At 42.5% G+C, this 14,040-nt stretch overlaps 1 protein-coding gene across 1 annotated transcript in view; it reads right to left on the reverse strand.

Moving 5' to 3' along the window:
* Nucleotides 1–14,040, reverse strand: part of NCKAP5 (NCK-associated protein 5) — a 398,182-nt gene that overhangs the window by 222,525 nt on the left and 161,617 nt on the right. The window contains exon 3 of the mRNA XM_009325811.1: nt 13,924–13,983. Within this exon, the coding sequence (XP_009324086.1) occupies nt 13,924–13,983 (60 nt within the window). The remainder of the gene's footprint in view (nt 1–13,923; nt 13,984–14,040) is intronic.

The following is a 14,040-nucleotide window of genomic DNA, read 5'->3' on the forward strand; positions in this document are numbered from 1 at the left end:
GAGAAGAGAAGGCTTCGGGGAGACCTTATTGCAGCCTATCAGTACTTAAAGGGGGCTTCTAAAAAAGATGGTGGCAAACTTTTGAGCAGGGCCCGTTGCGACAGGACAAGGGGGAATGGCTTGAAACTAAAGGGGGGTAGATTTAGACTAGATAGAAAGAAGAAATTTTTTACGCTGAGGGTGGTGAAACACTGGCCCAGGTTGCTCACAGAGGTGGTGGATGCCCCATCCCTGGAAACATTCAAGGTCAGGTTGGACGGGGCTCTGAGCAATGTGATCTCGTTGAGGATGTCCCTGCCCACGGCAGGGGGGTTGGACTAGATAACCTTTAGAGGTCCCTTCCAACCCAAACTATTCTATTCTATAATCCCCACCCACTCTGCTGTGGTGACAGTAACTCCTGTCAGGGAGACAGTGGCATCCTAAAGGACTCTTGCTTATCTGCAATGCCTGTGTGCCTGCACGCAAAGCGAATGACTTTTGTCCTCTGTAACTGACCAACATGTTCTTTAGATGATATAAATGGTTTCTTTTCTAAAGGACTGGATGCTCACAGAACAAATGGGCATGTGGCTGAATCAAGCGTTTCCCAGTTGGATCTCTCTTAGTGAGACAGGAGTTAGGCAGCAGGACACACGTAGCATAAGCATTAGAAAAAAACACACTTCTAAGAGTTTTATTTGGCTTTAAGGGATTGGCCAGTGGAACTCTGCTTCGTTGCTCCAGGGAGCTCTGGGATTTACTCACAAGCTAGGAGTAGCATGTGTTTCTTGCCCTGATGCTGGGGAGAGTTACGGCTTCTTCACTTTCTGGACTTCTCATGAATGTATTTGTATTTCCTGCTAATAAATAGGATATCGAGAAGTTAACTGAAATGGATGTAAGGCTAAACAAAAATTGGGAGGATGGGAGAAGTAGAACGTAACCATGCCAGTCATGAGAAGTGGCTCAGAATGGTTTGCAGTGCCACCAGACCCCCATGGAGCTGCGATATGCCAATATTTTAGTTTTCACACACACACTTCTATTTGCCTTTCTCAGCTGACACACTCAACACCTCTGGCATCACTACTTTGCTGCTAGCTACCTTTCCATACAGCATTTCTTTTTCCCAGGCTCTTTACAGCATTGCTCAGGAACATGTCAGATCTTATTACAATTTTTCCGAGTTTGCTTCTAGAGTCCATTTATGGTCAGTAACTAACTGCAAAAAAAGATCCCTTATTTACTCAGATTTTCCTTGCATGTATTCCAGAGTCCTGGAATACCTTTTACATACATCGCTTTAGTTTTCTGACAAATGTACCTCTTTATCATATTCACTCCTTTAGCACTGCAGGCACTGCTATAGGCAATAGGGAAATGCGGTGGGCTTTTTTGTTGGCTGGTGCGTCTTCAATGGCATTTTTAACAGAGCTGCCACCGCAAAATCTTTATTAGTGCTGACGATGCACACATGCAGAAGAATCGGCTCGACTTTCAGGGGCCAGACTGAGTTTGCAAGCCTGGTACCTGGGGGAACTTGAAAAAATGAAATAACAACTTTGCATGTTGTTTTTAATTCATTCACTGGTCAAACTGAAGTAATTGAAAGACTCTGTCTCCACCTGACACCATTTTGCGGTATCACTTTTCAGTAACAGGTTCACTTGAATGTCTGTTCATGTTTCTAGAGACCAAATTCAGCTCAACGCTAAGCGCCGGCCAGACTCTACTCCTTTAGTCCCCTTCCCTTACTAGAACAGGTAGGCTAGATACACTTCTACAGAAGATCAGAACCAGATATAAAAACTCTAACACTTAGTTCTCTGGTCTTCATTTCCACGCTTATCTTTTTACATAGGATGTAACTGTTTTATTGTATCTAACTATAGTTTATTCTAATCTATAAATTGCACGTAGTCAAGTACACGTCTCTCATTCAAGACACAATTAAAACAAATCTGCTGGGTTTTTTTTCAACTTAACAGCAAGTGGTGACAATTACAAGTGTTAGTTTGATTTTCTTGAAGAGAAAAAAGATGTTTCTTTTTCTACAGAAAATACCAACTACTAAAACGAAAGAGTGCAGCTCTCCTCTCTTCTGCCTCTTCCACCTTCAGCACTAGCTGAAAAAAATCCGACAGAAGTAGTTGCAGCTATTAGGCTGAGCAGAAGTTCTGTTCCTGCACAATAAAACACATTATCACCTAATTAACATGCAGGACTTGCCATGTGCATTCTCTACCGCGGAGAGCACTAGAATAGGAGTCAGGGGAGTCGTTCTAAATTTTTGGTACATTTTGGCCAGCACACCAATGTCGCACATCACTTCCACACATGGTTCCCTCGTCTTTCACAGTGGCAGATGCTCTGTAAAAGCAAGAGAGTGAACCCCCCCGCCCCAGACCAGGACAGCTCAGCAATGCTTTAGGGACTTCCTAGATCACGGCCATACCGGTTTGTCTGTTCACTGGGTACAAGGAGTATGAAGAGTGGGTTAGCAAACTCTTGGTAATTATATAGTTTTTAAGCTTTGGCAAGAAAGAAATTCTGCTGTGCATCTGCAGAACAGGAAATTTGCTTTTCACTAGTGCTTCTGTGGACTGCTGTAATACATTATTACAACAAACAACTTCCTATCACTCACTCAAGACATCAAGTTTGGTATCAAATTTAATACAGGTGAAATATGAACAATCTTTGTCTAAATGGGGCTGAAAAGAAACACCTTAGGTGCACTGACCGTGCAAGCAAAGTCAAGCAGAGCCGGGTTCGTGGGAATCAGGGTGCTCAAGTGTTTAGTTCAACTCTTCAGCTGTTGTGGCGGTAGGGGACAAACCCCACTGAGTACCACTGGTCCTGCTCAGGCATCTAGATGTACGTCAGAAGCTACATGAAAAGAACAAAGCTAAGAAAACTTTCTCCTTCCCAGCTCTGTAAGATTAAACACATTTCCAGAAGCTGATATTCTTGTTTCCTGAGGGTTCACAAGGATATTTCTGCTAACCTGTTTACGTTCCTTCTAAAGCTCTTCCTTTTGAAATGTGTTAGATTGCACGCATTCTTCACATCCCGACTTCCACTCGCCTCCTCCTACATGTTTCAGTTTGTGAACAGGTTTCCCTTATCAACTGATGGGAGATACAACTGCTGGAAACCTGCCTTTAGACTATCACAGCTGACAATTCTCAAAGTCTAGTTTTAGCACGAAATTATTTTTCAGCTTCTCATTTAAGGCATGTATTTCCCTATGATATCTCCTACATTGCAAGTTTTCCCTTCTGAGGTTGTTCATTATCAATGACAGGAAAACCATACGTAACGCAAGATTTCCAACAACAACCTGGGAATTCTGACCCGCTCCTCTAGCAACGGCCTTGGAAAAAGTTTCTTAAATGGAAAACTCTGCCAGTCACTGCTGCAGGGCACTTGTTAATAGCTACTACCAGGAACACGATGTTCCCAAGAGATAATAATTTTTCTTCAGCACTCAGAAATCATTTCTAAATAAGCAGTGTCACCATGGATGCCGATCACAAATGTGCAGCATAAAGATGTAATTACAAAATGACAATCGTGTGGACTGCGCATATTGAACCAAATCCCCTCTCGGTATTCATCCCAAGTCTCTGGGCTGTGATTATTCATGGCACTTCAGCACCCCAGGCTCCAAATGGCTCTCGGCACTATTTAGATGCCCCGTAAGACCCTGCCTCTTCCCCAGAGAGTTCACTACCTACACAGGCAATCAGAAGAACAGCGGAAGAGTCAGAATAAAGCCTGTTCATAAATGAGCAATTTAGATCAGAAATTAAATATCTTCCAAGATTATAAAGGAATCAGGCGGCACAAGTAGTAACAGGCCTTGCAGGACACCAAAGTTAAAGACTATGACCCTTAATGAGAATAGTGAACAGGTGTTTAAGCAGCTGCTTATTTAAAGTCACACCACAGGGTATTGCGCAGAAAGCACAACTTAGCAGCACAGTTTGGAGAATGAGTGAAAGCCACTTCACAGCCAGGTAAGGTCCTGTATCAGGCCTGGTACTTTTATTAGTTTCCAGAATAACTACAGAGTGCATCATGCCAAGCGGTATGGAAATAACACAATCCAAACATCACAGTCATTCCCACAGTCTAGACAGTCTCCTCTCGCAGGACATGCAAGCAAGTCTGATCACCAGTTCCAGACTTGGAAAACTATGTCATGAGATCTTCATTATGAAAGATCCCGTAGAATATCAAAAGATGCCTTATCACAATGCAACGGACACAGAGCCAAAACAAACAGAAAGTATGTAAAAGCAAATTCCTGACAAAGCAAAAACTGAATTAAATTTTATGAGACTGGAGTAGGGAGAAAGAAAGGAAGAATCACAGTTGCTAGCTCAAGCTATATGAATCTATACAAAGCCACATAAGTCTAGTATAGGAAGACATTATTTCCTTATTGTGTTTTAATATTCCTTTCAAATCTTGAACAGAAGTTGCAGAGAGGGGAGTGATTATGCTATGCCAAGAGAAAAAAAAACAACAAAGCAAATGGGGCTTAATGGCACAAAGAATATTGACAAGTTCAAATCTTGCTCGGATGAACTGCGACGAGCTTTCACGTCTACCTGCAAAGCACTCTGTGGTCGGAAATGGGCCAACAGTTTTTCCCAGTTTCTGCCATCTCTCTTTTATTCATCTCCAACAGACTACTTTCTGTATACGTATGTTTGGTCTTTGCCCAGAGGGAACTGGACAAGACAACGGTACCTTATCATGCTATCTCGGTGCCGTGGAGCTTCCATTATGGATCAGGGCTCCATTGGACTAGACATTGAACAATTCTTGTTGCAGTAAAGAGTTTTTACTCTAATACGAGGCAATCTAAAGCACTGCTTGAGCTGACTCATTCCAAGGGTCAGCACCGACTTCACGGTACAAGCTCCAAGAGCACTGCATTCATGTCAACAAATGGGCATTTAAGGGAAGCAGCACAATTGAGCAATACTCTTGGTACATAAACTTTGTGGTTCCTTATACAGAAACTTTCCCTCCCTCCTGATAACCTTTTCTGTCCCATTTGGGGGAAAAAAAAGGTCATTCTTCTGGACCCAGACAAAAAAGCCCTTGGTTTGTGCAGGGACTAGTGCCACATATCACAGAAAATAAAAATCACTAGAGCAGTATCACCTTTAGATGACAACAACAATGAAGAAATTAAAGACCGGACTGCCTGTCCAGCGGTGAAAATGCTCACCTACCCTGACTGGCTTGATTAGACGGAGGCAAATTTGGGGAATTGGTATTTCTGCACCATCTCGTCCTCTCTGCCTTGCTTTAGCCACACTTTACAAGAGAAATCAGAAACGAGCCCAAATCACCGGGCTCGCCAATTACAGTGGGGCGACTGTAATGCACCCCACAGAACCACTGGAAGAGTTGATACAAATATGGAAGTGACAGAAAAAGGCTGAAATTGTTGCGATGCATACTGCGACCAGATTTGAATTAACTGACTCAAACCAGTATGACAAGAGTTTTTCTTAGGTCTTACAAGTGGGCCTACAAGATTTAACAACAAAACCTGAAAATACTAGAAAAGAAGTTTATTTTTAAAAAATAAATATGAACGAAGTCTTAAGAAGATAAATTAATGGATTTTGCTGTGTTCCCAGAACTAACAGTGTAAACAGACCTTTTAGATGAAATTTACAGTGCTGGTAAGTAGTATAAATTTTACACTAACAGCTTAACTACTGGCTACAAAAAAAAACCAAAACCAAAATCCAGTGATTTCTTTTACTTGTAATATGCTAATTTCCCCAGCTACTTCAAGAAAAAAGTTGAAATGCCAAATATATCACAGCAGTTTCACTACTACTAATCTGTATAAATTTACCTTCCTAATTTGCATAAAATTCAAATTGCTGGCCCAGTGCATACATTCACCTTTCCTCTTCAGAGCCTCAGACATTGTGACTAATTCTGCCCTAGCTGAGATCCCTTTCTTGCATGAGATAAAACCCGACTGTAAATGTTCTGCCTCTTCAGCCTGCAGATCAGTGGCTCTATTCAGGTCATCCTTGCAAAAATATTAATCCAGTGAGTGTGTGGCTTCCTCAGGTCAACTCCTGCCATTTCCTGGAGGAGCTCAGGATTGCAGAGCTTAACCTTTGATATGAAAATGGCTGCAATTCACTGTTATAAGTACATGGGCACATCGCTCCTATTAGGCAGTGAGGTATTGCCTAGAGCAGGATACATCTGCTTCCAGTCATAAAGCAGGATTTGCTTCACGCTGAAGCCAACTGCCACTCCGATACTCCATACACCCATGGATGCTATGAGACTGCACGCGCCCTTTCTGTACCTCAACATCCCCTGCCTTTGTTATCTAATGTATAAATGGCAATTTCTACTTGAGGCCAATTTAGTTGATATGACATACTTTCTACAGATTGCCTCTGTTTTACTTTCAGACCTTATATAAATGCATTTTTATGTATTTTTTTCTGTGTTCAGTGATTCTTACATAATGCTATTTGACTCTTTTTTATGTTGACTAAGTACTAGCAGAAACTTGTTGAAGAGACGGACCACTTCAGCGAGTTCCAGCTGAGGGGCAAAAGTTTTTTCCGCCCCTTTGGATATAGTAATGGTCTTCTTCACAGTGCCGGTGCCTACGACAACACCCTCGGCAAGCAGAGCAAGGAAACACCAAAACCAAGGACGGAGTATTGCTGCCTTTGCAATGGCAAGTACCAAGAGCCCCTCCAAAGTCCTGCATATTTTAAAATACCGCTGCTAATACCTTCCAGCTCCACAAAACCTAAATCCCGGTGAAGCCAAAAGGGACTGCACTTCCAGCATGCCGCATGTTAGTTTTTCACCAGGGCTGTGGAGGTGGGTGCTGTTTCCAACGGCTGCAGCTCCCTCTCCTGGTGGAAAGTCAGAGCCAGGGAGCCCACCAGCCAGGGGAACGTCCAGCATCTTCTCAGACGCGCTCACACGATTTCTGTTACACTTCAAACAACAATGGAATGAAAATAAATTGATTTTAACAATTTATTGTGGAATTTGGCGAACAAACCGGAGTCTGAAATTAATTAACCAGGAAAGCGTGACAGGCTTTGAAAGGCAGACGATTCTCAGCAGAGGCAATCGGGCTCTCGGGACTTTTGTTTCAGGAAGAGGGAGCAACCGGGTCGACTTTTTTTATAGGAAAATGACTGTTTTTTCAGTCTCAGCAATTTTAAGTCATTGGTCATTGAGTCAAAGGTCTCAGCAATTTTAAGTCATAAAGAATCCTTAGCTTCATAAAAGCCTTAAAATACAAAACCTGAAAATATCTACATCTTTGCAAATTTGAAGCAAACAACAAAAAAACCTCAGGATACAAGAAGAACTAAAAAAAAAATCTTTTCTTTTAAAACCACTGAAGATTAAACTGCAAAGTTGTGAATGAGGACATTTGGCCTAATGAAGTATGAACAATTAATGAGGTCCAGGAGCATTAAACTAGGCTTGTAAAGAATTTCAATAATCATTACTGATGCTAACTACTACTAATGTCACTGAGTTTCCGTGAGGGCTGCATGATGAAGTTTCTAAGAAAAAGGAGCTAGACAGCATGGCTAGCTGCGTATAAACACACAGCTTCACAAAGACAGCATAAGGGTCAGATTGCTTCTTTCCGGTTTAGGATTTTTAATATTCAAAGAGACATTTTAAAACGGCGACTTTGCCTCTCTCTCTTTGCTACTTTCTAATTAAAGCACAAATAGATGTTTTCATAGATTTAAGGACCCAGAAGTTGGGAAAGACAATTTAGCCTTTTGTATCTCATCTTTAACACTTCACTTCTAACTAAATATCATCTATTTTTGAATGACCCGGGTGCTTCTGCAACAACTGCCTTCCCAGCTGCTGGAGGCGATTGCAGAGATTCATCACGCTGGTGACAGAAAGCGCCTCCGTGCTACGGGCAATACATTGTGCTGCCATCTGTAAGACCCCAGCTCAAGAGCAACCTCAGGATTCCCCCTCCTCCATAAAAACAAGGTACATAGTGCAGATGTTAAGAGCTGGGCCTCCGAACATGCTGACCGCGCTCCTTTTCGGAGGGCTCCCTGCTAGCTGATTAATGGGGCAGCATTAATATCAGCTGTGGTGCTGACCACAGAGCCAGGATGGTGGCCCAAGACAGAGTGCCCTGGCAGTGAGAGGCAGGAGAGGTAAATGCAGCACCCGGGAGAGGTGTGGAAAAAGCACAATTTCATACAATCACGGGCTGCCGCTATAACTGTGCGATTCCAGCTTCCCACAAAAAAAGATGGAGATTTGGGTTTCTATTTTCAACTTCATTTCACTCAGATCAACAAAGCATCGTCAAGCCGGGGTCTGATCTCCTCTTTCTTCTCGCCAAAAACTAGCACCCACATTAAAAGTCTAAATTTGAGTGAAAGAACAACCAACTAAAATTACATACAAAACACCCTGGAGTTTGGAAAAGCAGAGAATATGGTCAGACTTTCTACTGATTTTAATACGATTTCAATCAAGACCTTTTCTGCACTTCAACACGTCCGTCTCCATATGAATGCTCCAGTTCGGCAGCATGTGATGAGGAGAAGAGGCAGAGATCTTTTCAAAGCTGATTACATCACAACTTCGGTTTCAGTCTGGAAAAAAGACCCGTTTGCACTTCCCATGGTTTTGTAAGAGGCTGTTACGTATATCTAAACACATTATATTTAAGAAAGTTGTAACAAGCAGAAGTGACTCAGTTCCTAGTAATAATGTGATTCCTTACTGACACTGCGATTTTTTTTCTGCCTCTCCTTTTTACTTCTTCCACGCTTTATTTAAAAACTTGCAGTCTCTACTGTTTTATAGCAAAAACTGTTTGTAAAGCAAGAATTGTGCTGATCACATCAAAACTCATTAATATAACTTGTTTTTCCATTATTAGCACCATCTGAGCCTGTTGAAAGCCTTAACCAGGGCTTTAATTTTTCCACAGAGAGCTTTAAATTAATTAGTGGTTTACATGCTAACAAAGAATCTGATACATTCATAAATCAATCTAATGCAGAAGGATTACCAGAGGGTGGAAACCTATTCAGTGGGGACCTCACATTCACTTAACGTGGTGGGTTTTTAACAAAAGGGTGCAGGTGTGGAATAGACGGGTACCAGGAAGAGCCCATGATAATCACTTTGCATCACTTAAAGACGCAGCAGGACACATGGTAAATCAGAGCCTAGGGCCCACCCTAAGAGAAACCCATGTAGATATAAAAAGCAGTATCATCCCACTTTAACCTTCACAGCTAAATTGCCAGAGTGGTACAATTTCTTTTGTGTAGGTTACAGGCCACTGAACTAATGGAAAATAGAGTAGAATTAAAGAACTTGGATGCAGAAGTACAAACTAACAGAGCTGTGTAACGTATACGTAAATAAAGGTATCAAATTAAAAATTTAACATTTTTTTCTGGGTAATTATTAAATGAATCCAAGTTATTAAAACATGACATAATTGTGTATAGTTTTGGTTCATTTTAGGTTTTTAATCTAGGTTTCTGCCAACACAACACAGTCTGCCACGAGAACTCCTCTGTGTAACTGTGGCAGCATTTTTCTTGTATTTTTCACAACCTGGCACTGTTCACTGTTAAGAAAATTTCACAAAAATGAACACTTTTCTTGGTTTTGTTCTGTGTCCTAAAGGTCCAAAGTCATGGACTTAAAGTTTAAAAAAAAAAAAAAAAAGGACTTTGATGACTAAAGCAGTCTTCAGTCTTTACTATGTTTTGAAATAAACTTGTGATCTATTTTGAAAGCTGCTCATTTTAATAATGGAATCTCTGTCACTGCAGACACCTGCCCAGTCTCCATCAACTGCTGTAAGAACTGTACACATATGAAGTGATCATCTTTTCCTTTACAAAAAGGTAAAATATCCTTGATGAGTCAGAAGAAGCATGACAAAGAAAATTGTGGAACATGCACATGAAGAAATTAAAGACCATAAGCAACAGGGAAAGCCGCCCAGCAATCTAGGCTCAGTGTTGCTGAAACTTTCAGTAGATGGATTGGCAGTAGAGTAATTGTGCATTTTGATAATGAACAATCAATATTTACTGATGGTGGTTCATAAACCAAAGAAACCTGAGCAATTGTCAGGTATTCAGTCTGAATTTATTCAGTTCTCCTAATTCAAGTAATTTATAAATACATGCTCACTCGATCCTACATACGAGGTATCAGATTTTCCATATAGCCGTATGGAAAAAACATATTACAGGTTATTCATATGTTTTTGGTGATAAACATTTATCTTGAAATGCAGTATCTTCATTTAATCTTCTATAGTACCTTCCAGTAATTATCTACTTCCAATAATACATCAGTCATGAAAAATGTAACTCTGGGACATATTAAAAAACACATTTCTTACAGGGAGTGCTGTGGGGCAGACACACTGGCATCGCATACAGTACATACTGCCTGATCTTCAACCTCAGCTGAAGTCTCCTCTGAAAAATGTCTCCTTACAAACATTCATTTCATCATCACTCACCATGTTATTTATACAGATGTGCAAACCCATTTTTGAGCAAAGATACCACAGCTTAAATAGTTTCTACAGTACATGGTCCATATCTGTTTTTCATTAGTGATTTTATGTACGCATCCGCCTCGCTGCAGCGGTTCCTGTGACGCTGGGCGAACCCGAGCACCAGGAGCCTTTCCCGCCCATCGCTTCCAAGGACCACATGCAAAAAGACAACAGCTGGTTGCAGGTTACAGCAAATGCTAACTGACAACCCCCCCGTGCAGGGAAGCAAATCCTAAACAGCATATTCTCCCCTTGATTTGTGCTGGGAAGGCAATAGGGAAGAGTAGCCACAGCTTTCTCACACTGTGATCAAAAAGGTGCCAAATGGGAAGCAGGAAGGACAGGGCAAACCCACTGCACCATGTGTCCCTCCAGCACGCCGGTGGCAGGGCAGCATACACGGGGACAGGGCACACACTGCCTGCTCACCCTAAAAACTGGTGTGCGTTGACATAACGTGGTCACCTCTTACTCTCATGACCTATCTGTGACTGCAAAACCCAAATAAAATGTATTTTTTGAAAAGAAGCAAGAAACACTAGTGCAGTATTAAATGAGGTGCCATCCTGCAAAAGGCTTGCGTGATGTCTTGCACAGCTCCCGGGACGCAGGGTAGCAGCACGGCTCCTCGTGCTCTCTGCCCCGCTTCACGCCTGGTATAAGAAATGCTCTCCACGAGACTGAGCGAGACATTAAAGGTGGCATGTGCTGTCACCTGTGCCCTTCCCAAATGACGAGTTAGTTCACCAAAACCCTTCATGTCAATCTAAGTAGCACAACAAACAAAAAAGAAAATGGGAGTAAGTAAAGGCTATTAGCTAATTAGTGATTAAATAAAGCTGTGGCCTGTCACTGACTGCGTTGGCAGGGAGGCTGCGGGGGATGCCATCCCTTTTATCCAGAGTTGCAGCCGGTGACAGCACAGCAAAACCCCTCGGGCACCCTGCAGCTGACTGGTGGCACCGCCTGGCATCCTTGCCACCAGCCCCAGAGGACTCCGTGCTGTCCCCGGGGGGATGTCCGTCACACCAAAGAGAGCAGCACATGCGATTCGGTACCCTGTGGGCATGCTGCTGGCTGCCAGCACTCCTCCAGGGAAAGCCTTGCCACTTGCCAAAGGCTTGCTTGCTCAGAATCCCTCACCAAAATTTTGCTGTGAATCTTTCTAAAGTATTTGCCCCGAAACTGGTATGTGCTGCAGGCTCCTTGCTGCACTCCCCGAGAACGCAGCATACACAAGTTAGTTCATCCCTGGCCTCCCCCGTGTTCAAATACTCCATCTCCTGGACCCTTACTGCTCCTGTGCTGCTCACAGCCAAGCAAGTTCATTAATGTTAATTAATGACTGCTGTGTTTCATATTAAAATCACCAGTTCTGAGCTCTGAGACACAAAGAAGTTTCCATACATCAACAGCTTCAAAGCAATTGTCTCCATGGGCGCACTCGTCCTTGGCCATAGCTGCAAGATAATTGTGGAAATTACCCCTCAGGAAAGAGAAGAAAAACTACCTAATATTTACCTTGGAGGAAGATTGCACCCCCAGAGAGCTACCTATCAGCTCCTAATGGGTTACAACACTCAGTCTCTCAACAAATTATACAAAATTCCACTCTGGTTAGCAGGGCTATGTGATTAATCCCACCAGCCCATAGTAAAAGGCACAAGAAGTGTCCGACCCCCATGAGATGAAGCCACAAGGTGGGTGCATATACCAAAAGCATTACCAGGTCTAGAAGGTTAATCAATATTGCTCGTTTCATAAAGTATTGAATTATTCCACTAAGTATATTTTACACTCAATATGTTACTTTATTTCTATGCCTCCATGGGAAAGCAAGTTTAAAAAAATTAAAGGAAACATTTCTAATAGAGTAAACAGCTCTTCAGATTTTGAAAACTGTTTACACTGAAAACTAAAATGCAACTGCAAATCCAATGCCCCATCTTTGCCATTCTTCCTCAGGCAAAATTCCTCCTGGAAGCAGCAGGAGCTTTATCTCAGTCACAGACTCTTGGATTACGGCTTAACCTGATAAAAGTTTGTTTCTTAGTTCCTACAGGACTTCTGCCCCAAAGACTGTGGGACTGTAGCACAAAACACTACCCAGTGGCCAGTCTTCCCAACTGCTTAAACCCCATCTCAGACCCAAGGGCAGGCGCGTCAGGGTGTTGGGATGGGAGAGGGCAGCAGCTCCCACAGCTGAGCTGGGCACGCAGCGGGGGCTCAGGGCAAGTCAGCAATATCTGCCTGAGCAAACCCCACTCGTCTCCTTCCCTTCACTACTAGGCATTCAGAGCCCCCCAAAAGCCCCTGATCCAGCAGAGCCCCCACAAGACACCACCAGCTCCTCTGGAGCCATGTGTGGCCATGGTGAGAGCAATAGATTCATGGCAGGTTTTTCTCACCTGTCACTTAACGTCCCTCCAAATCTCATTTCATTGTATTAATCACTAATAATGATTTATAAAATGCAGGTGGGATTTTAAGGACCCTGCATCACACAACTAACAGAGCATCCACTCCCCAGAGACCCTCTACAGCTTCTCTCCACTAAGTGAAACAAGCTTTGGACCAAACTCTCTCACAGCCAACTATGCAACTCACTCAAATGAGTAGCAGTTTCACGAGTATGTTCAAGGGGACTGGTCTGGGTTTTAAGGTTTTTGAACGGGTCTGCTTTATCCCATTGAAGCCTAAGACATTTTATCTGAAGACAGGGACAAACAAACTCCTTAACAGATGGGAAGAGTTCCTTAGATATTAAGTAATTAAGCACACTCAGCACATGTGGGCTCCTAAAGAAAATTGTTTTGAAGAGATAAGGCACTCTATAATAAATTGAGATTTGCGGTCAACCAAAAATCTGCCATTTTAACTTTTGCTCACAAGCCTAATCTCATAAATTGCTACATGCAAAAGGAAGATATAAGGAGCATTACATGATTTACAAAATTATCAGATTGAGGTTTTTTTAAGCTTCCATGTCTGGATTCTTCCATTCTTCTGCAGCTGGCTAAGATTTAACAAGCAAGTAAATCTACTGCATTTTGATCTGAAATTGCCTTTCCATGCTTGCCTTGCTTCCAATTCCAGTAAGCACCATCAGCAGGGAAAAGGAAACAGCTTTTCTCTACCGCAGCTCTTCCAAGGAAGCCAAGATAGAGCCTTGAGTTTCCTCAGATTTATGAATACTTCGTTGGCAACCCATCATTATGTCCAAGACAGCCTTAATGCTCCGGTGACCATCTTCAGCAAGACAAAATGCACCTAAGGCCTGAAGTAGTAAGACAAGAATTGCAAAGCAGCGAGTTGCCGCAGCTTACCATTGCTCCTTCACTCTTACTTTGTGCAACTTCTCGCTGCAGCCGAGCCACAGACAGCTTCTCCCTATGGAAAGAAAAGCGTGTGAATAGCAGTTCATTTTTCACTGGCGGAGAGAA

The sequence above is a fragment of the Pygoscelis adeliae genome, unplaced genomic scaffold, assembly GCF_000699105.1.
Source record: "Pygoscelis adeliae isolate BGI_AS28 unplaced genomic scaffold, ASM69910v1 Scaffold51, whole genome shotgun sequence".
Lineage (NCBI taxonomy): Eukaryota > Metazoa > Chordata > Aves > Sphenisciformes > Spheniscidae > Pygoscelis > Pygoscelis adeliae.